Source organism: Rattus norvegicus, chromosome 14 (genome assembly GCF_036323735.1).
Source record: "Rattus norvegicus strain BN/NHsdMcwi chromosome 14, GRCr8, whole genome shotgun sequence".
NCBI lineage: Eukaryota > Metazoa > Chordata > Mammalia > Rodentia > Muridae > Rattus > Rattus norvegicus.
Window position 1 is genome coordinate 20,696,097 of NC_086032.1, and position 22,947 is coordinate 20,719,043.

Genomic DNA, 22,947 nt, shown 5'->3' on the forward strand with positions numbered 1-22,947 from the left:
CTATTTTAGGGGCTTCTCTGCCCCCCAACCTGGGGCATCTCTCCTTGGGGAGGAGGCTCTAGAGAGAAAGTTAAAACTCCCCGGCAGAAAACAATTTTTCTCAAGAAAATTATTTTTAAAATTATTTTTAACTTTTAACTTAAGCACCAAGGGATCCAAGTAAAACTCTTTGACGAACAAAGCAAACAGTTTCATGATTTCAAACACAGTCGTCAGTCCAAGATTTCAACCACAGTTGTCTGTCCAAAAATGAAACAAAAGCCAAAAAGACACTCGACAATACCACAGAAAACAAACCAGACAAACAAGATCAAGACAAAGTATCCTATAACCAATTTCCACAGATGCCTGGTGAAAGACCCCAGCTTAGCAGCAGTAACGCCATTTTGCAAGGCTGTACTTAAGATGACTGGTTCAGAAAGGTTAGAACACTGAGTACAAAGCGGCTGCCAAGCAGGATGTGTTTGGTTGAAGGCCTGGCAACAGGACGACTGCGGTTGAGCACCTGACAATGAGAAAAGCCCCGGGAGAGGTCCCACACCCTGGTGGGGGTCTGAGTCAGCTGTTATGTTCCAAGAAGGTAGCTAGGAAACTTGCCCCCGGGCTGAACCCTTGGGGGGCCGAGTCAGTCGTTATGTTTCAAGAAGGTAGCTAAGAAACTTGCCCCCGGGTTAAACCCTTGCCATATTAGAATCCACCAATTATATCCCTGTAACCATGCATCTGCTTCTGTATGCCCAAAATCCTATAAAAAGCCCATCCTTAGTTCCGTGGGGCGCGCCAGTCCCCCGAGTGACTGAAGCGCCCGCAGGTGCCTGTGCCTGTGTATCCCGACAATAAACCAAATCCTCTTGCTGATTGCATCCTGTGGTGTCTCGGTCTGGTCTTTGGAGTTGGAGGGTCTCCATCCCGAGGGAAAGTTCTCCCTGAGAGCTTTTCACTGGTACCTTCAGTACCTGGCCCAAACTGCAGCTTAACCTTAGCTGCCTCTGGGATGAGACGGACCATCTGATTCTACCTCCCAACAGGATTCCAGAGTGTCCTCTTGCTCTCACGTCTGTCCGATGGTCCACCGTCAAAGACAAAGGGGTTGTCACCGTCTGCCCCATGGCAAAGAAAAAGAACACCAAACACAGAAACAGAACACAGATAATAGACACTAACATGTTTAGATACTCTAGCCCACGTTTGGACTTATACAGCAAGCCAAACGCTACCTCAGATGGGGTGGGATTCAGCGTCCACTCCCTCCTGGGTAGAAGGAGCCCTCCGTATCCTTGGTTCCAGAAAACCACAGTTAGGTCCTCCTGACTGCCCACAGTCGGGCTCTCCCGACCGCTCTCCGCCCGTGGAACGTCTTCCACGGCCGCAACTTGCGGGACTGGGGCGTCCCCCCTTCCGCGGCCAGAGGATCCTCACGGACTGCAAAAGCAGCTGCACAAAGTGGGATTCCACTTCCACTGTCTAAGTACTGACCAGAGTGAGACTCCACGTCCACTCTCTAAGCACTGACCAGAGTGAGATTCCACTTCCACTCTCTAAGCACTGACCATAGTGAGATTCCACTTCCACTCTCTAAGCGCTGACCAGAGTGAGATTCCAGACCGGTACCAACACACATATACGCACACATACACAGGGCGGAACCAAAACAGAGACAGACACAGACTGACAAATGCGGCACCGCTCACACAGAAACACTCAGACAAACATCCAACTCATCTCCAAGGGGTCTTCGGAGTCTGGGGTGGTCGCGAAGATCCCGGGCGAGCCCCCAAATGAAAGAACCTAGCTCGAGTCTCAGGATGGTGCGCCCCAGGAAACTCCGATCCCGGACGAGCCCCCAAATGAAAGATCCCCGAAGAGAGACCCTTACTCAAGTCTTGGGAAATCGTGGACCCCAGACACAGAGAGACCATTTTGGATGTAATAAGCAAAGGCGAGGTTTATTACGGAGATCTATTACGGGGGATCTCCGGGTCAACAAGTATCCCACGCAGGAGACAGAGGTGTCGACCCCGAAGCTCAAAAGTCAGGGGTTTGTATAGGGAAGGCTAGGGGGTTTGGCACGGTTACACACAATTGGCTAATTTCTGGCGTGGCTATAAGTGATTGGCTCATTAAAACATGGCAGTGAGATTACAGCACAGCAGGAGAGTATGTGTTGACTGGAACATACAGGATTTTAGAAGCTAGGGGCGTATCAGGGTTTGAAGGACATCTGGTTAAGGTGTGACTCTGAGTAAGCTGGGGGAGGTGCCCTTCTGCCAGATGGTTTGAGTCAGTCCTGATAACTTGGGTTGGTTCCTGAATTCCTTTTCTTTATCTTTATGGTCTGTTAGTCCTAGTGGCAGGGCGGGGCTGCCTGGACTTGCTTTTCACAGTGTTTAGCCCTGAGTCTGTGAATTTTGAAACTTATTCTTTTAATTTTATATTTTTAAACCTTAAATCTGTATAATTTTCCTTTCAACTCCTCCTTCCCAACCAGAATCTTCCCATTGTCAAAGTCACAAGTAACACAAAACAAAGACCTAAGACACACAGACAAAGACCACTCTGGAAATACAGTCAGCTGGAAAGGCTGGTCTTTTCTCCAATCCATGAGAATCAATGAATCCTCACCAGCACATAGACGGGAATCTCCCACTTGTCCCTGGGGTCCCTTCTCACCTCCTGGGATGTCTCCCAGGGCAGCACAATCGGTGAGCCCCTGGTACATCTACCCTCACATTCGCGTCTCCCATGAGACATGAGCCTCCCTCTCAGCCCGAAATGGGAGCAACTGCAAAACCAGAACTCCAGAACTCACGAGCAAATAGAGACCCAGAGTAGCAAATACAGACCCAGAGTTTAGCCGGCACAAAACACAAAGACACAAAGACACAGACACTATTTCCTGAATTGGAACCACCTCGGATCCTTTTTCTTACAATAAGTCATTTCAACACTTTCCAACCTTGTCCCAAGTATAGGAGCTAAGTTCTGGTCCTTCAATAATAATCCCAGGACAAGTTTCTGACACAAAGACAAAAAAATTTTAACGAGATCCTTTTTCTTAACTCTTACTCCCCTTTCCCTGAGAGAAGCCTTAAGGTCTTTGATTAAGACTGCTTCCTTAGACATTTTTTGCCCATTCTCAATTAGACAGAAACCTCTTACCTGCTACGTCTTTCTCTCATGAGCGGTGAGAGCACACAGCCAATGAACACCAGATCGATGCAGCTACATTCACGTTATCTGCATCGGTTACTGGACAAATACCCCGGGTCCTCAACTTCTTTTTTTGTCCGGTGAGAGTCCATACCTCAGGCCCCAGGTTGGGCGCCACTTGCCCCCACCAGTGGGGACCCAGTTATTTGTGAGGGTCGAGGGGGACCCATACCTGCGGGAGAACGGGCAAGAAAGAGGAGCGAGACCAAGCAGTGTCCTTATCAAGTTCTCTTTATTGAGAGGAATGTATACCATTTAAAGCTCTGAAGCAGGAATTGAAGCAGGAACTGAAACTTAGGGCCTGGAGAATACTGGGAAGTGCCCAAGGACATAAGGTGAATCTCTAAACCACAATATTCTCCTTAGACAAGGAGGCAACAGTCATCTTGGGACAAGTTCTTTGAAAAGGTAAAGCCCTTCTCAGGAATCTGCTCAGGGCAGGGTTCTAGCTTTGCTTAGTTCAGACGTCCGGTCCTTGACAATTTTAAATGTAAGTAAAGAATTATATCTAATAATGTTTTTTTTTTGGTTCTTTTTTTCGGAGCTGGAGACTGAACCCAGGGCCTTGCGCTTCCTAGGCAAGCGCTCTACCACTGAGCTAAATCCCCAACACCATAAAGTTTTTTTTTAAAAAAAAAAAACTAAAAAAAAATTAAAATGCAACTTCAAGGCAACCTTTCCTACTGCTTTATTGATTTTATTGCAGGGAATCAAGTTTTTCAGAAATCACTCTATTTACTGTGTCGATGTTATTTACTTGCAGGTAGATTTTTTTCCAGCGACCTTTTAAAAGTAAACCAGGCACTTTCTAGGTAGAATTACTTACCCAGTGCTTAGCCTACTGGATGCCATGTAGTGTCTAACCTCAGACTATGACCCTGCTGTTGAGTTAGGTGTGGTTTAATAATTAAGCTTAATGTGACATAGTAGAAAAAATTTCTAGCTCAAAGTAAATATAAAATATAAAGCCACTTGAGAGATACTTAAGCTTTCAAGATCCAGTGTCTCTCAGAAGAAGGCCACTTAATTTAACATTAGAAACAGATGAGGTAACAAAAATGAAAATGCATTTATTATGAGGTGCTGATAGACCTGGAGACCTTTCAATGACCTGCAGTCTTGTTCCCTGTAGTCAAAGCAGATGCTTACAAGGCTGGAGCACTATTTCATCCACAGGCCCTGGGTACATTTCCCACCCTGTTTAATGACAGCAATGGGAATGATTTCTATCTGACAACTTACTGCTATAAAACTTGCATACTTGTATTTGGAAGAGAGTGGAGCAAGTTTTCTCAAGAGTTATCCCAATGTGAGTACTGTGTATCAGATCTACTTTTGACATGCATTCTTTTATATTCATGGCTGTTTTGGAATTATAGGCAACCCTTTGTAGGGATTATAATCTAATTATAACTTTCTCCCTTCCCTTTGCTCCCAACAAACACTACCATATATAACCACCCCTCTCAAATTCATAGCTTCTTAGTTCACTAACACACACACACATATATATATATATATATATATATATATATATATATATATATATATATATATATATACATATATATACATATGTGTGTGTGTGTGTGTGTGTGTGTGTGTGTGTATAAATGGATATATATTCTTTTTCATCTATATAGTGCTTCTTATATGTACATTATCAGGGATGATTGGCCCAGAACAACCACAGTTTTAAATAGATACAGTTAAGTGCTGGGAAGCCTTCTTTTGCTGTGCCCTTGGTCTATGTTCCTAACTACATTAGGTTTTTCCTATCACTTCTTTAAGCTATTGTTTGCAACATCATTCTTATCCTCATCATTATTTATCAGGGAATGAGAGGTTTTCTCAATACACGTTGGGTCCTGTTTTCTTCCTGGCCTCCTCTTATCTCCTTGTCCATTTCTTCTTACTCTGTTATGAATGGGCAATTTAATGAATGATATAATGAATGGGCTGTTTAAGGCTGACATATTACCTAAAGGGGAGAAACAGGAGTAGAGACCATCTATATCTCTGACTGAGTGTACTTGACCTTATGACTAAATACAACTGCAGGTATCTGGTCTCATCCATTACATCATAGCCCATCCCTACAAGTTAGTCCCTGCCTCCTTCTCCAGCTGTGAGAATAAAAGCTCACAAGAAACTTTCCAATGTACAACCAGTTCTCTAGCTCTCTCTCTTTTTTTTTACAGCTTAACATTTGTGGTGCAATTTGAAGTGAACTGAACCGGGTGATTTCACTTCTCTCACAGGAGCATCTGGACAGGTTGTAATTTTCAAATGTTCATAATATTAGATTTTAAACATAGATTTTTAAATAAAAATTTATGTCAGTAAATTATTGAAAATAAAAGGAAAATAAACTGTGTGTTGATAGTATGCCTAATTGATAATGTATATCATTTAAAAAACTTCCTAAATCTCTTGTCACAAAAATTATTTTTAGATATGCATTAATGCTTAAAAATCTTGAAGGTAGGATTTAAGTGATACAGAAAACTATTGAATGCAATTGCTATAAAATATATTTGAAAATACTGTTACTATCTTTTTATGTAAATAACTTAATATGTAACAATTTAGATTAACTGAGAAATCATTCATGTGTATTTCAGTTACCGAAAACACATTTTTTAATGGAAACACAGTGGAAGCTAGTCAACTAAAAATATAGCTTGATACTGAGAGTAGCAAATGTTTCACAGAATCTCCTTTGTGTCACAGTGATGTGGACTGGCAGAAACGTGTATAAGAAGACAACTTATGCTTTCAGCCATTTTGCTCTAATCCAGACTAAAACTGGAAACCTAAGGACCCAATAAAACTTTTTGGTATTTGTCTTAGAATGGAGGAAAGGCAACTGAATGTGAAGGGAGCTGGCCAAAGTTCAGATAAGGAGCTAGGAGAGGAATTGATTTAAAGAATGGAAAAACATCATTTCTGAATGCACTAACTGTATGGCTTGCATTTTAAGCAGTTTGTGCTGTTCTTTCTATACATCTGACACCTCATCACCTCCTTATGAAATAGTATTAGCAATATCTCACTGAAATATACATTTTAGGGAAACCACCCAAGTTTGAGGAAATATAGAAAAAAATTGTGGGAGGAAAGAGGCTGTTTGATGTCAGCACTTTTACTCTGAGACAGCTTGACTGTGAAGTGACAGCTTGGTGTCAGGCTACTACTTAATCCGTAGGTTAACCCAGTTGATTGAAAGCCAATTCTTAGAATTGTGGCTCAATTCATACAATATAATTGACCTGAAAAAGTAATTTAATAAGGCAAATGGTGACTATTGTGGTTGTCAATAGAATGGACACTTATTTCTTGTAAATTTTCACATACAATATATCCTGACTATAGTTTCCCCCCCTCTGATAATATTAAGGATGCTTTTACCCTGTGTAGCAGGTCAGCAGCAGCATCTAACCAGTCTTTATATACATAGTTATTGCTCTTATGAAAATATTGCAAAGTGAATACAAAATTTAAAACATGTTTTCTTTTCCCAGTACACCACTTGAAATGGAGACTTCTATGCCTGAATACTATGAAGTTTTTGGTGATTTCCATGGAGTTTTAATGGATAAACTGTTCACCAAATATTGGGAAGATGTTGAAACATTCTCAGCAAGGCCAGATGACCTTCTCGTTGTTACTTATCCTAAATCTGGTAATTGTCTTTGCTCTGACAGGATGTTGCTTTTAGACAACTAGGAAGTATAAATCTATGCTAGACAATCAGCAGTAATCTGTTTACCTGATTCATTCTCATTTCCCATTAAAAAGACAGTTGAATCAATTTTAATGTCAAAATATTGGTAAACTGCACATTATCAACTCTGTTCCACAATCTCAAACTTCCAGAACACGATTAGCAACCTCATTAAGTCATGGATAAACTGAAAGTGTTGATCACACAATTATATTATTCAATACAGATGAGTCACTATTATGCATTATATAATCAGTGTTTAAAACTACTGTATTTTACATATTTGTTGAGTACTTGCAGAAAGATATCAGGAAATTGAAATACAGCAATGAAATGAATTCTTGCAATTCATTTTAGGGAAAAAATAGAATATTTGTCACTTAAATATATCAAATGTATTTTTCTCCCTATGATACAAGCTCATTTTGTTCTTTTAGAAAACTTTTCAAAGATAATCAATAACTCTTTTTCAGAAAATTACTTTCTCTTCCTCAGATGTACTCACAAACATTAATTCCATTACACATATTCATATATTGCAATTCTTTATCGAGATTGAATCCACAATTATAAATGGCTTCAGAGTCTGAAAACTCTTCTCTTAGGTTCTTTTTTTTTTAAATTTTCATTTGTTTGTTTATGATTACACTGTAGCTGTCTTCAGACACACCAGAAGAAGGCATCGGATCCCAGTACAGATGGTTGTGAGCCACCATGTGGTTGCTGGGATTTGAACTCATGACCTCTGGAAGAGCAGTCAGTGCTCTTAACTGCTAAGTCATCTTTTCCGCCACCAAAACTATATTCTGTCGAAACTGGAGAAGTGTAATCTTATATTCTCTGTCAGTTTATTAAGAGTTGACGCTTAAAATATATCAGTTATCTACTTCTAAAAGTGTGATCGTATGATTCTAAGTCTTAGGAGAAAAGACAATCATGACTTTGAGACAAACCCCCTATCCCCCAAACCACACCACACACACACACACACACACACACACACACACACACACACCACACACACACACACCACACACACACACACACACACACACACACACACACACACACACACAAACACACGCGCGAACATTAGAGAGAACTACAATGTCTTTGGCAAGTCTTCCCTAAAACCATTCCACTGTTTCTCTTCTTGGCTCAGTTCCATGGCTACACGAGTCTGTCATCTGAAGAGAGCACAGATTGATAATATAACTATTAGCATTTCAACCTCTGTTCATATTTATCCACAGCTGTCGATATGGATGCTTAACTTACTTGTTCTGATAACTAGGTCTCATGGTTGCCATCTTACTTGTTAACTCATCTTCTTTAAACCAGTACATTTATTTTCCGGTAGCATATTTATTTAGAAACACATCTTCGTGATCTTTCTGAGTAATTTTGGTACTCCCTAATTAGAATATCAAGAGTTTCTAGCCTACCATCAACTTACTTCTTTAATTTTACCCAATTTATCTCTTCAAGCAAGTTCTCTGTTTTTTTGTTTGTTTGTTTTTTGTTTTTGTTTTTTCTTTTTCTTTTTTTTTTTATTAAATTGAGTATTTCTTATATACATTTCCAGTGTTATTCCCTTTCCCGGTTTCCGGGCAAAAATCCCCCTCCCTCCTCCCCCCTCCCCTTCCTGATGGGTATTCCCCTCCCAACCCTCCCCCCATTGCCGCCCTCCCCCCAACAGTCTAGTTCACTGGGGGTTCAGTCTTAGCAGGACCCAGGGCTTCCCCTTCCACTGGTGCTCTTACTAAGATGTTCATTGCTACCTATGTGGTCAGAGTCCAGGGTCAGTCCATGTATAGTCTTTAGGTATTGGCTTAGTCCCTGGAAGCTCTGGTTGCTTGGCATTTTTGTACATATGGGGTATCGAGCCCCTTCAAGCTCTTCCAGTTCTTTCTCTGATCCCTTCAACGGGGGTTCTATTCTCAGTTCAGGGGTTTGCTGCTGGCATTCGCCTCTGTATTTGCTGTATTCTGGCTGTGTTCTCAGGAGCGATCTACATCCGGCTCCTGTCAGTCTGCACTTCTTTGCTTCATCCATCTTGTCTAATTGGGTGGCTGTATATGTATGGGCCACATGTGGGGCAGGCTCTGAATGGGTGTTCCTTCAATCTCTGTTTTAATCTTTGCCTCTCTCTTCCCTGCCAAGGGTATTCTTGTTCCCCTTTTAAAGAAGGCGTGAAACATTCACATTTTGATCATCCATCTTGAGTTTCATTTGTTCTAGGCATCTAGGGTAATTCAAGCATTTGGGCTAATAGCCACTTATCAATGAATGCATACCATGTTTGTCTTTCTGGGATTGGGTTAGCTCACTCAGAATGATATTTTCCAGTTCCAACCGTTTGCCTACGAATTTCATAAAGCCGTTGTTTTTGATAGCTGAGTAATATTCCATTGTGTAGATGTACCACATTTTCTGTATCCATTCCTCTGTTGAAGGGCCTCTGGGTTCTTTCCAGCTTCTGGCTATTATAAATAAGGCTGTGATGAACATAGTGGAGCACGTGTCTTTTTTATATGTTGGGGCATCTTTTGGGTATATGCCCAAAAGAGGTATAGCTGGATCCTCAGGCAGTTCAATGTCCAATTTTCTGAGGAACCTCCAGACTGATTTCCAGAATGGTTGTACCAGTCTGCAATCCCACCAACAATGGAGGAGTGTTCCTCTTTCTCCGCATCCTCGCCAGCATCTGCTGTCACCTGAGTTTTTGATCTTAGCCATTCTCACTGGTGTGAGGTGAAATCTCAGGGTTGTTTTGACTTGCATTTCCTTTATGACTAAAGATGTTGAACATTTCTTTAGGTGTTTCTCAGCCATTCGGCATTCCTCAGCTGTGAATTGTTTGTTTAGCTCTGAACCCCATTTTTTAATAGGGTTATTTGTCTCCCTGCGGTCTAACTTCTTGAGTTCTTTGTATATTTTGGATATAAGGCCTCTATCTGTTATAGGATTGGTAAAGATCTTTTCCCAATCTGTTGGTTGCCGTTTTGTCCTAACCTCAGTGTCCTTTGCCTTACAGAAGCTTTGCAGTTTTATGAGATCCCATTTGTTGATTCTTGATCTTAGAGCATAAGACATTGGTGTTTTGTTCAGGAAATTTTTTCCAGTGCCCATGTTTTTTCTTTTTTTTTCGGAGCTGGGGACCGAACCCAGGGCCTTGCGCTTCCTAGGCAAGCGCTCTACCACTGAGCTAAATCCCCAACCCCAAGTTCTCTGTTTTAACCTGTGTAGCCCTTGCCTAATATTTTTTTCTCAGCACTACACGATTCTTAGATGTCCCCTGCTGAAAATAACATCTCATGCTGCTGCCTCTTAGGGCTCTTCCCTATCCCATATGAGTGGTTACATCACACTGGCAATTTATTACAGCTAGGCTCAAACTGTTGTCTCCTCATAAGAGAACTTCATTGTTCATAAGACTCATTATTTTTATTTTATACAGATGCATTGTTTTTCTGCCTGTGCGTGTGCGCACTGCATGCATGCTTAGCGGCCACAGAGAAAGCACTTTGTGTAGAACTAAAGTAATAGATTCTTTGAGCTGCTATTTTGGCGATGGCACCCCAAAATCAGGTCCTCTGGTTGGGCAACAAGCCATCTTAGGTGGCAGGCTGCATGTTCTCCTCACCACCAGGCCTGGAGCACAGCAGGCCACAGCTCAGGAGTCTGTGTTTTCCCAGGTGGGAAAGTCTGGGAAGACTGTTCTAGTTCCCAGTCTGGTATGTACCCAGCCAAGGCTGGTTTACTGCAAGGATTTGAGGGGGAAAAAAGGATTCCCCTCAGGGATTTGGTGGAGCTGGGAGAGAAAAAGCCTTCTGGAGATTAAGGCTCTTTAGGTCAAAGGCTGCCACAGTGATCATTGATGAAGAGACAGTCATTGCTTGTTCAAACTGTTTTATTTGACGGTAGGTGTGAATATACATACAACTTATTTGGGGTGACCCAGAGATTAAATATATTTGCAGGAAGGAATGCATAGGAAGGGAAGCTCATTGGCGAAAGTCTAAATACCTATCTAGATACCTAATTAGCATAGCTAACTCCATGTTTTTATGTGACTTTCCTCAGGCAAAGGCTAGTGATGGGGCTTAGAATGCTTGGACAAGATCAGAGAAGGAGAAAACCTGTTAACAAGGGAGTCTCTCCCATTTTGCACCATGCCCAGAGGCTAACTAGCCATGGCAGACTACACCTCAATTAGCAGTGTGGTGTAGCAAAGCCACACTTAGGTGCTGAGTCATTGTTTCAGCTTCCTGGGGAACTTTTTAACATCATTGGTGCAGTAGCAGAGTCAGCAGCAGCCCATGGTATATAAGCTTTCTTTGTACACCTTCAAGCTTTGTATTCTTATCTGTGTAACAACATCTTGGGAAAGAAAAGTATATTTTGTCATTACTGATCTTCTTTTTAATTTTTTTGATTATCATTAAAGGTCAGATACTCAATTCATACTTTTCTATCTCCTGTGATCTAGGCATTGGTTTAGGCACAAAAACTACTACCACTAAAGTCTATAGCTGGGAAATATGTTTGTATGTGTCACCCAAGCGTCCCATTTCATTCAGATTTCCTCACTTCTTTTCATAAGAGTGTTATTCTTATAATGTCACAATTTATCATAGGAGGCCCAGACACGTGGGCCAGTTGTTATTCATGACACAATGCATTCATATATGTTGAAGTTATTTTGGGTGTATTTAAGTATTCAAGAAAATATTATTTGAGTTTGGATGATATTAAACATGATAGAAATAGACTGTTGTCAGCCATACGAGTTCATTGGAGATCAAGTATATTTAATTTTTACAGGCAGCACATGGATTGGTGAAATTGTGGATATGATCTATAAAGAAGGTGATGTGGAAAAATGCAAGGAGGATGCAATTTTTAACAGAATACCTTACCTGGAGTGCAGAAATGAAGATCTAATAAATGGTAATTTTTAAATCAATTTTAAAAGATGTATATGTATGTTTTCCGATATACCTATGTTTATGATAGATGTTTATGATAGATAAGGTTATGTTGTAATAAGAGCAAAGAGATTTTATGTAAAACAAGCATTTAATATTCAGTCACCTCTATATGAGAGTCTAAAACTAAATCCAGAGTAGTCTCATAGCATGGCATATACCTGGAACAGTGAATGGTCCTAACCAATTTTTCAGGAAGAGTCTTATAATATGTCAGCATTTATTTCTCAGTTTCTAGGAGTTGAAAGTATTATAAGTACTAGAAAAGTATTCATTGAATAGTAAGGATAGTTAAAACTGTATTCATGAGTTTGCTTACCAACATGTAAAAAATTACGTTCATTGATGAAAAATTATTTGACCTCATCCTGAATGAGGTAACCCAATCACAGAAAAACACATGGTTTGCACTTACTGATAAGTGGGCACGAGCCCCAAAGCTCGAATTACCCAAGATGCAGTCCACAGACCACATGAAGCTCAAGAAGAAGGGCAACCAATGTGCGGATGCATCACTCCTCCTTAAAAGAGGGAACAAAAATATTCATAGGAGGGGCTATGGAGACAAAGTTTGTAATAGAGACTGAAGGAATGGCCATTTAGAGCCTTCCTTACCTGGGTATACAGCCCATATATGTCACCAAAACTAGACAATATTGATGAAGCCAAGAAGTGCATGCTGACAGGAGCCTGATCTCGCTGCCTCCTGAGATTCAGCCAGAGAGTGACAAAAACAAAGGCAAATTCTAGCAGCAAACCATGTAACTGAGAATTGGAAGAGTTAGAGAAAGAATTGAAGGATCTAAAGGTGTTTGCAACCCCATAAGAACAATAATACCAACCAACCAGAACTCCCAGGGACTAAACCACTGCCCAAGGAGTTCACATGGACAGACCCATGACTTCAGCTGCATATGTAGCAGAAGATGGCCATGTTGGACACCAATGGGAGGAGAAACCCTTGATCCTGTCAAGGGTGGACCCCCCAGTGTAGGGGAATATCAGAGTGGGGAGGCAGGAAGAGGGGAGGTTGGGGAGGGGGAAACACCCTTATAGAAGGTGAGGGGAATGGGATCGGGAGTTATGGACAGGAAACTCGGAAAGGGAATAACATTGGAGATGTAAATAAAAAAATCCAATTAAAAAATGCCAAAATTACCAAAAAAAAAAGAAAAATATTTGACCTTTACAATTTAATAATTAGTAATTAATATTTTTTACAGTGAGATTGTATTATTATTTTAAGGTCAAATCTAGAATCTTAAATAATCTCTTTTAAAATACTCATTCAAATTCATATGAACATTTTTCACATTATCTGTTTATTTTTAAAACCAGGAATAAAACAACTAAAGGAAAAGGAATCGCCTAGAATAGTGAAAACTCACCTGCCAGCTAAGCTCCTTCCAGCATCATTTTGGGAAAAGAATTGCAAGGTAACCAGAATTAGATTTGCTTAGATTTGCATGAAATCTTGGCACTTTGTAGGTCACAAAGCACCTAAAAGACATCTTATACTCTTATACATACTTTATCACTCCTTTCTTTTAATATATAGACATTTCCACAAAGGTGAATTATTTTTAGTATGACTCAAGTCTAGATTATATTCACAAATTTTATTTTCTTAAGATGATCTGAATACTAGTTAAACTTTAAGCCTTTGTTTGTTTGTGCATAAAAGAAGGGTAATACTTGTCACTTAATGAACCAAGTACAATTTTCTTTGAAACATCAAGGCTAGTGCCTAACACATTGTAAGCACTGGATGAATCACAGTGGATTGAATGTCGTTATTTTACAAAATATTATGTGTGACATTGAGAGATTCAAATGAATCACAATAGGATATCCAGACAAGTGTCCTCTAATAAGTATTTACCCAGTGAATGAAAATGACTGTTACCATCTAGTCCACTGGCTAATAATATACCACACATTTGAAAAACCATACAGTAGGAGATTATATTTTGGTTTGTGCTTCTGAATCAGGGTCAAGATGTAGTACTCACTGACGGCCTTCTTGCTGACCAAGTTTCAAGGTAACCTATGAGTCAGTGGACACACACATATTTATATCTCTAATTCTCTTGAATGTTTCTTTAATGCCACCAGTACTCAAAAATTAACTACTATGATGACATTTTCTAACCCTTGACACCTCCAAAAGGCCCAAACTCTAAATTCAAAAGTAAGATTGTATCATTCTACAGGCACAGAAACTTCATCGTGAACATTGAAATTGAATGTAAATTTTTCAGGGTACAAACCATATTCAAAGTTACATTTTCATAAGGCTAATATCTTACATAAAACCACAACTTATAGTAAAGAAATAACTAAGCAGACTCTACTGGTAGTACTTGGGTAATGGAAGAGAAGACTTTAATTCAAGACTCATGGTTTAAAAAGATGAGGAGTCTATTTACATCCAGAGACAGCTCCAGGAGATATCTAAAAGCACTTTAACTTGCCTGGAAAGTTAAGTGTCTGTGCTAGGTAGGAGACTGAAAGAAGACTTATCACAGGAAAGTTGGGTGCCTTGTTAGGAAACTTAGATTTTGCTTGCATTATACTAAGATTGGGCTACTTTGGAAAGAAAGGGTCATACAAGCAAAGGTTGGGCACAAGTGAATGTCCTACATTCCACTACTTGTGTTTCCTGAAATACTTGACACTTTCAAAGTATCTAAGCCTCTAAACCTCAAAGGTTCAAATGCTTTTTTTATTTTCAACTGAAGAATCATTAAATATGCGTCTTCCCGTATGATTTCCTGCAGAGAAGCTCTGTCATGGTTATGTAGATATTTTAGATGTCCCATCACCATCATTGGTAAGAGTTCTGATAGATCCATTTCTTTCCCCATGAGAAGTGCTGTAGGATGTTACTGCTCCACTGTAATTCATAGACAGCTTTCATTACATAATTTTTATGCTTAGAGGTCATCAAAGAAACCAACATAAGTGAATGGATTTGCCTTTGGATTATTTCCAGATTGATTTATTGATCTTTCAGAGGAGAGGTAGTAAAGACTACTTTGTAAAAGTATTTTTGGAGTAGTGGATTAGAAAGAATAATTTTCAAGGTTAAGAAAGTGATTTTTTTAAAAGAGCATGATAATGGATAAGAAATTATTCAAGGACAATGAGTTTGCATTTATGGCGTGGTTTGTAGGGAGGCCTATGGAGTAATGAGGAACAAGGAGGAGCAGATCTTTAATGGAGAAAAACACTGTGACACAGAATAGGCTTCCAGAGTGAAACATTTAGTGAGATGGCAAAATGCAAGACTTGGTGAGAGAAGTTGTAGGCTGAATTAAAAAAAGAACTAATCATGAATGAGTGCAATAATTTTGTAAATTAGATGAATAGCGAATGTAGATAATAAAAATGCATAGCGGATGAAAAGAGTTAGCAATGGAAGGGTTAGCAATGGAGGGCTGGTGCTCCAATTTCTAGTTGAACCAAGTGAATGAGTAAACTCTCAAAAATAAAGCCATCAGAAGGAGAAGCATGGGCTAGGGAGTAGCCTACTCTCAAGGGTAGAAAGTGGTAACTGTATTTAATTGCTCATGTACTAGGAAATCTAGTGACAGTTTCATTAAAAGTAGGAACACCAAAAGACATAGATGATCTTTGAAGGCATAGAAAAGTATGTTCAGTGAAACATATGGATATTTAATAATATCTACCAAAGTGAGCTCATAGAAATTAGAAGTTAAAAATAAGAGCTCACACTGTCTCCATGAGAGGGAAGAGAACTAGTCTCAATCTGAAATAAAGACAACATTTTAGATTCAAGGAACGCTCCTGAAACACAATAATGGTGTGGGTCAAGGATGAAAAGTGAGAAGTAAATTTATGGTAACAATGGTGTGTCTGTTTCCATTCAATTAGCAATAAGAAGTTTTAAAAGTGCACTGTGTTTAATAACAACTTTGGTGCAAAATAACACCTTTTGAAAGTTTTTTTTTTTTTAAAGTCCTTAAGCATGAGAATGACTCTTCAACAAATAAGCAGAAATATTTTTCAAAAAACCTGTTTGTAAGTGGATAAACCTGCTGGTGAGTTTAACCTTAGCCTCTTAGTTGTAGAGTGAGAAGGGCAGAGCTCCTTGATATCACCGATTAAGGGCTTGAAAGCTGAAGGAAAGAATACAAACAGACTGTCAGACTTCTGGAAATCTCACCCGTGACCTTGACTATCAGACCTGCAGGAGGCTACATGCTTTTTCTCACTTCTTAAGAGCAGAGAAAAATCTGAGTAGAAAAAGACTGGGCTTTTGCAGGATGGAACTCTACAGTGCTAATTCTAGACATAGCAGCTTTGTGATTTGCTGATCCACTGATGCTTATCTACCGCATAGAAGCACAGGAAACTTCCTTGGGGGAAGGAGTAGTCATTTTATTATCAAACAACGTAAGGGGGTCCTTAGGAGGACCTAGATAAAAAATAGAAAACTTTGAGACATGGATTTTAAGACAACTATGCAAATATGATGTTTTTCTAACTGTAAGCTAGGATACTACAGGGCATTTTTGCCTTAGTGTCCAATTTGTAATACAGTCCAAAGAACAGAAAAGCGTACTCTGGACTGAGTGATCTGTCAACTTGGTGTTTGCATTGATTTACTCTAGGTTCTGCTATATACTTGAATCAACTTCAATTTCACTATTCTACTCCTAAAATTGGGGAAGATCTGGTTAACTCAATTTTTGTTGTCAGTAAAAATGTCATGATGCTGTCATCTCAGGCTATTTAATAGGTTTCCTAGAAGGATCAGACTAAAGGCCAGCAGGACCCTGAGCAAATGCTGTTTCAACTTAAGATATTAAAGTACTGTTTTTCTCTATAATGTTTATAATTTTATATTTTTCCATAGTGCATTTATATTATGTTAGTTGTTGGAAACATGAATATTTGAAACCTGATGACAGCATGGTAGTTCATCCAGTCAATGATTTAACAACTTATTTCATCTTCTAGATAATCTATCTTTGCCGAAATGCCAAAGATGTCGTCGTTTCTTATTACTACTTTTTCCTGATCATAAAAAGTTATCCAAATCCTAAATCTTTTTCTGAATTTGTGGAGAAATTTATGGAAGGGCAAGGTGAGAACACCTTAAATTCTTTGGATCTTTTTTTCATTGAAGAAGAAAAATACAAATCCTACTTCATGCAAACAAAAATAAATGAGTCGATAAAAACAGAGATAATATAAAATAAGTACAATATATATAAACAGAAATATATAATAAAATATAATATAAACTTATACAGACAGAGAGATAAAATAAATCTATAAATATGTACAACAGATTAATATATGTAAACAGAAATATATAATTAAAAGATGGTATAAATATATATATGTATATATATAAACAAGTGTAAACAGATGTAGAATATAAGGTTTCTAAGGAATATAATATTATACAAACCTAAAACAGTGACACTTAGGTTGATAGTAGGGCTTCTGTATGTGAGGATGATGGAAAATTAAGACTCTAGGCATTACATTATAATGCCAAGAAGTGAAAGCATTGACTTACACGTGACATCAGGGGTGGCAATTTCTGCTCCATAAGTCTGAGACATAGTATCTCCCTTCTCGAACATACATTTTCATATGTTAAAAAAATGTTTTAGAACATGCTGTTGCAACAGGATTGAACCAAAAATTAGATGAGGTATAAAATCATCGTTCATTCATTTCCAAGTAAAACACCAAGGCATTAAATGAAGTCACATGTAGGGATTTACAATCATTCTGAATACCTGCAGAACTCCTGCTTATTCTTCTAGGCATGTAGACTGAGCATTTTAATTTTGATTTCACTGAACAGTAAAGGGTTTCTTGAGCAATTATTATAAAAACTCTACCATTTCATTAAAATTGTGACTAAAACAACTGAGTCTTTATGTTTTAATTGAAATGGGCAAAGAATATTTTGAGTTTCATTCAATTTGTCACGTGAATTGTATAAATAAGGATAGTTGAAGAAAGAAAAAATTATAACCATAGAAGATAATATTACTCATTATCCCTTGTGGCTTGTTGCATCATGAAGAAAGTATATGCCTCAATATCATCAGATTATCTTAAAATTACAGAAAAAAATAACTTGTATGCTTTAAAAGGCCAATGGAACCTTTTCGAAAGTATCTTCGTTTCTAGTATCAAGGCACAGAGAAAGGTCAATGTCAAGTCTACTGGTGACACACCATGCTTGTACTGTTCTGTTGGCCTTAGATTTGATAAAGCTGTTGTGTAAGGCTAAAAGAAGAAACAGTAACAGCATTTGTTACATCACCTTTTGTCCAAAATAAATTGTCCATATGAGAACACCTTTCACATTCTAAATTGCTAGTGCTTTAGTAAATGTTCCATCAATTACTAATCTCTCCCTCTCTCTCACTCTCCCTCTCCCCCCCTCTCCTTTTCTCCCTCTTTCCCTCTGTCTCCCTCTGACTCCTTGTCTCTGTCTCACACAAACAGAAACACAGAGATACATACAAACAGAGACTCACACAGACATAAATGCACAGACACAGAGCTACACACACACACACACACACACACACACACACACACTCACATGTGTGCATGCTCTCATTATTCTAAACTGAGTTGGTTTCTTATCTTTTCTTAGTATTCTATCTACTACAGGTCATGATGATAAAACTAAAAATAATGTTTCTGAGGAGGAAATTATGCAACAATTTTTATGTAATTGCTACACAGAACTCTTAAATAAGTGCAACTGACCTATAAATTCTAATTCTATGACCATTTCAGACTTTTATTAACAATTTGAATACTTACGTTAAGCTTGCAAAATGATAACATGATATGTTTACACTTATGCCTTCTAATTTCAGTTCCGTATGGTTCCTGGTATGATCATGTAAAATCTTGGTGGGAAAAGAGTAAGAATTCACGTGTTTTGTTTATGTTCTATGAGGATATGAAAGAGGTAAGAAATGGAATGCATAATGAACATTCTAGTAATTCTTAAGACGATCTTAGCATCTGACAACTCACTGAATACAAAATTATCACTGGAAACCAGTTGCTGACCAGAAAAAGGAAAGACACAATAACCCAGTTTGATTAAGTCAGACTTGAGTTTAGTAAATAAAAGTGTTTGAGGAACAAATCCATGCTAAATCCTAGTGTTAAAACTTCTCTAAAGATAAAATTGCAAAAAGAACCTTGAATTCATGAAAAGTAAGAAACAAAATAATAACATCACATATGCTCACCACACTTGATCTTTCCCTGCGCACTGCCTTCTGGAAACACAGAAACGAAACAATTAGAAAGAACAATTTTACTAGGATCAAACTTAACAATTTTATATGTTTTATACATGAAATTCATTCTGCACATATCATGTTTGCACAACACTAGGCAGGGTAGCCTATTCCTCTAATTTTTAGCACTTATGAGACAGGTAATTGGGAGTGCAAGCTATATTTGAGCAGAATAGCAAGTCACGCCTCAAAATGAATGAAAAATAAATAAGAACAGGCCAAGGAGATATGTTCGTGGATAAAGTCAAGCTATGCTAACTTGAGGATGCAGATTGGATCCCCAGCATTCAAGTTAAACCAGGAAAGGATGGGAACCTGCCTTTAATTCTGTGCTCTGGAGGCAGGGAATGCCAGGGGCAAACTCACATGGTAACCTAGTACAACTGTTAGCTCTGGGTTGAGTGAGACACCTGCCTCAGTAGTGGAGAGTGATAGTCCAAGTTACACTGGTACACATTTCTGGCTTTCACACACTTGAATACAAGGGCATACACACTTACCTGCATGTATGTTCATATACATGCAAGCTTGAACACACACACACACACACACACACACACACACACACACACACACACACACATACCCAAATGTCTGGAAAAATAAAGACACGAAACAATTAGAAAGAACCATTTTACTAGGTATAAAATTTAACAACTCATTTCATTTAAGCCTCAGAGCTTCTGAAGTGTCCCCTGCATCAATTGGTGGATGAGGAAGGATTGAAAATGGTTTGTTTTCTTCATGTTATATTTAATTCTAATATGATCAAATACAGAATAATGTTCTCTACTTGTAGCCTAATAACTACTCACTAACATTTGTCACTTTGGTTTTTGTTTTATTTTATTTTTTCATCTTTATTAACTTGGGTATTTCTTATTTACATTTCAACTGTTATTCTCTTTAGCCCCTCCCCTTCCCCTTCTCTATCGGTGTTCCCCTCCCCATCCTTCCCCCATTACGGCCCTCCCCCCAACAATCATGTTAACTGGGGATTCAGTCTTGGCAGGACCAAGGGCTTCCCCTTCCACTGGTGCTCTTACTAGGCTATTCATTGCTACCTATGAGATTGGAGCCCATGTATAGTCTTTGGGTAGTGGCTTAGTCCCTGGGAGCTCTGGTTGGTTGGCATTGTTGTTCATATGGGGCCTCAAGCCCCTTCAAGCTCTTTTAGTCCTTTGTAAGATTCCTTCAATGGGGTTCTCATTCTCAGTTCAGTTGTTTAATGATGGCATTCGCCTATATATTTGCTGTATTCTGGCTGTGTCTCTCAGGAGAGATCTACATCTGGTTCCTGTCTGCCTGCACTTCTTAGCTTCATCCATCTTGTCTAGTTTGGTGGCTGTATATATATGGGCCATATGTGGGGCAGGCTCACTTTGGTTTTTAAATCTCTTTGTTTCTCCACAGGATATCCGAAGAGAAGTTGTGAAGCTGATAGAGTTCCTGGAGAGAGACCCATTAGCAGAGCTAGTAGACAAAATCATTCAACATACGTCATTCCAGGAGATGAAGAACAATCCATGCACCAATTATTCAATGCTGCCAGAGACCATGATAGATCTAAAAGTATCGCCTTTCATGAGAAAGGGTGAGAAGACAGAGTCATGTGACTTTCCATTTAAAGGTCTAAGCTGCCATGACTTAGGCAAAAATCTACCCAAGATTATTCACCCTGCACAAACAGCATGTGTTTTCTTTACAGCTGTTTTTTCCTTGAATACTCATTGAATTATCAATTATGCAGAGGCATTAAACACTATTTATTAATACACTCAGGACCATATATACTAATAATAACCTTCTGTTTCTTGTTTATTCAGTTTGAGAAGCATATCATGTAAAGCATAATGTTTGACACTTTAGTCTAAGCTTCAGCAATGTTCCCATAGTACACTGTTACCCAGTAGGTCTTTGTGTCCTGGGCGTGTACCATATGACTCATACATACTATCTCCATATTATGATTTCTGCCTTAGTCAGGGTTCTATTCCTGCACAAACATCATGACAAGGAAGCAAGTTGGGAGGAGAAGGGCTTATTCAGCTTACACATTCACATTGCTGTTCATCACCAAAGAAGTCAGGCCTAGAACTCACACAGGGCAGGAAGCAGGAGCTGAGAGGTCATGAAGAGATGTTACTGGCTTGCTTCCTCTGGCTTGCTCAGCTTGCTTTCTTCAGCTTGAGGACCCACAATGGGCTGGGTTCTTGCCACTTGATCATTAGTTGAGAAAATGCCTTACAGCTGGCATTGGAGCATTTCCTCAAGTAAGGCTCTTTTCTCTGTGGTAACTTCAGCTTGTGTCAAGTTGACACACAAAACCAACCAATACAATTTCTGACTAGGAAGATAGATTTACTATCTCATTCTGAGGTGAAGAAACAAAACCTAAAAAGTCAGTCATATTTTCTCTATACGAATGAATGAAAGTTTTGAATACTAAGTGACTAAAGTAAGAATTCAAACATAATTATAATCACTAATAATATCAAGACATAATGAAAACAAATTTTATTTACATAGAAGCAGTTCTTGATCAGCAATAGTAAATTTGTATACCTGACATTTGGGGAATATATATATATCATCCACGTAGCAATGCTAGGTAAGTAATTGGATATAAAGGCATAAGCCTGGATTTGAAAATTTATCAGCAAAAATATGATATTAAGTAATTTGACAGTCATTGCCCCATGAGTCTCATCAGAGAAGGCCTGATTTATGAGAGAAAATAAAAGAAGAAAGGTCACATGAAGTAGTGTAGGAAGAAAAGGATGAGTCAATAGAAGTTTCTTCAAGAAAAAAATTATCTTTGTAAAAATCAAACAACATGATACTTAAATATTTTATTCAGGTATTAAATATTAGGAGAATTTTTCACATTATTAATGAAAGAGATGCAGGATAGAGGGATCTTACAATTTCTGGCTTTAGGAGTTAACACTTCTGATTACTGCCTGTTTCGTTGCAGGAATTGTAGGAGACTGGAGGAACCACTTCCCTGAAGCCCTGAGGGAGAGATTTGAGGAGCACTACCAGCGGCATATGAAGGACTGCCCTGTGAAGTTTAGAGCAGAGCTCTGAGACACTTCCTTGTGTCTGAAATTGGAGTAGTCTCCAATTTATCCTTCAGTTTTTCTTGTTTTGAATTCAGTAGAAGTAGAAGTCTTTTGAAGACTGATGGTTTAAATTCATTCTGTTTTTTTAATCTAACTTTTATATCAATCTAGTTTCTGAATGTTTTGTTGGCAAAATAACATTTTTCATATATATATATATATATATATATATATATATATATATATATCACAAGCATTGTCCTCTAATAGTGTTCAAAGATTTCTAATAAAAATAATTTGATGTCTGCATACTACATTTGTTCATTTTCATTCATTACTACATATGTATATATATTATATATATAAAATATATATTGTTATACACAAATCAACAAACAAGGTGCTTTGGAACTGGCAAGTAGGTAACCTTGTGATTGTATTTGAAGCCAAATATATGCAAAATTATATGAAAAAACTAAAACAGCATCAAGAATTATGAGGTCAGGTGGCTCTGTGGCGCAATGGATAGCGCATTGGACTTCTAGTGATGAAGAAAGAATTATGAGGTCACTTCAAGATAATATCTAAAGATGCATCTGCAAAAACATGGCTTTTTAATAAATATAACAATTTAT

General features: G+C 38.5%; 1 protein-coding gene across 2 annotated transcripts; it reads left to right on the forward strand.

Moving 5' to 3' along the window:
- The first annotated feature begins 4,347 nt into the window (after positions 1-4,347).
- Positions 4,348-22,623, forward strand: Sult1e1 (sulfotransferase family 1E member 1). 2 transcript variants are annotated; one of them, XM_063273309.1, is made up of 9 exons: positions 4,348-4,519; positions 5,412-5,485; positions 6,735-6,895; positions 11,765-11,890; positions 13,267-13,364; positions 16,915-17,041; positions 18,813-18,907; positions 20,661-20,841; positions 22,225-22,623. In XM_063273309.1, exons 3-9 carry the CDS (start codon positions 6,748-6,750, stop codon positions 22,335-22,337), a joined length of 888 nt encoding a protein of 295 aa, XP_063129379.1. In that variant the 5' UTR covers positions 4,348-4,519; positions 5,412-5,485; positions 6,735-6,747; the 3' UTR covers positions 22,338-22,623. The 2 variants fall into 2 exon arrangements, with proteins under 2 accessions (XP_063129379.1, NP_037015.2); NM_012883.2 differs by lacking the exon at positions 4,348-4,519 and having other exon boundaries at positions 5,384-5,485.
- Positions 22,624-22,947: the final 324 nt, after the last annotated feature.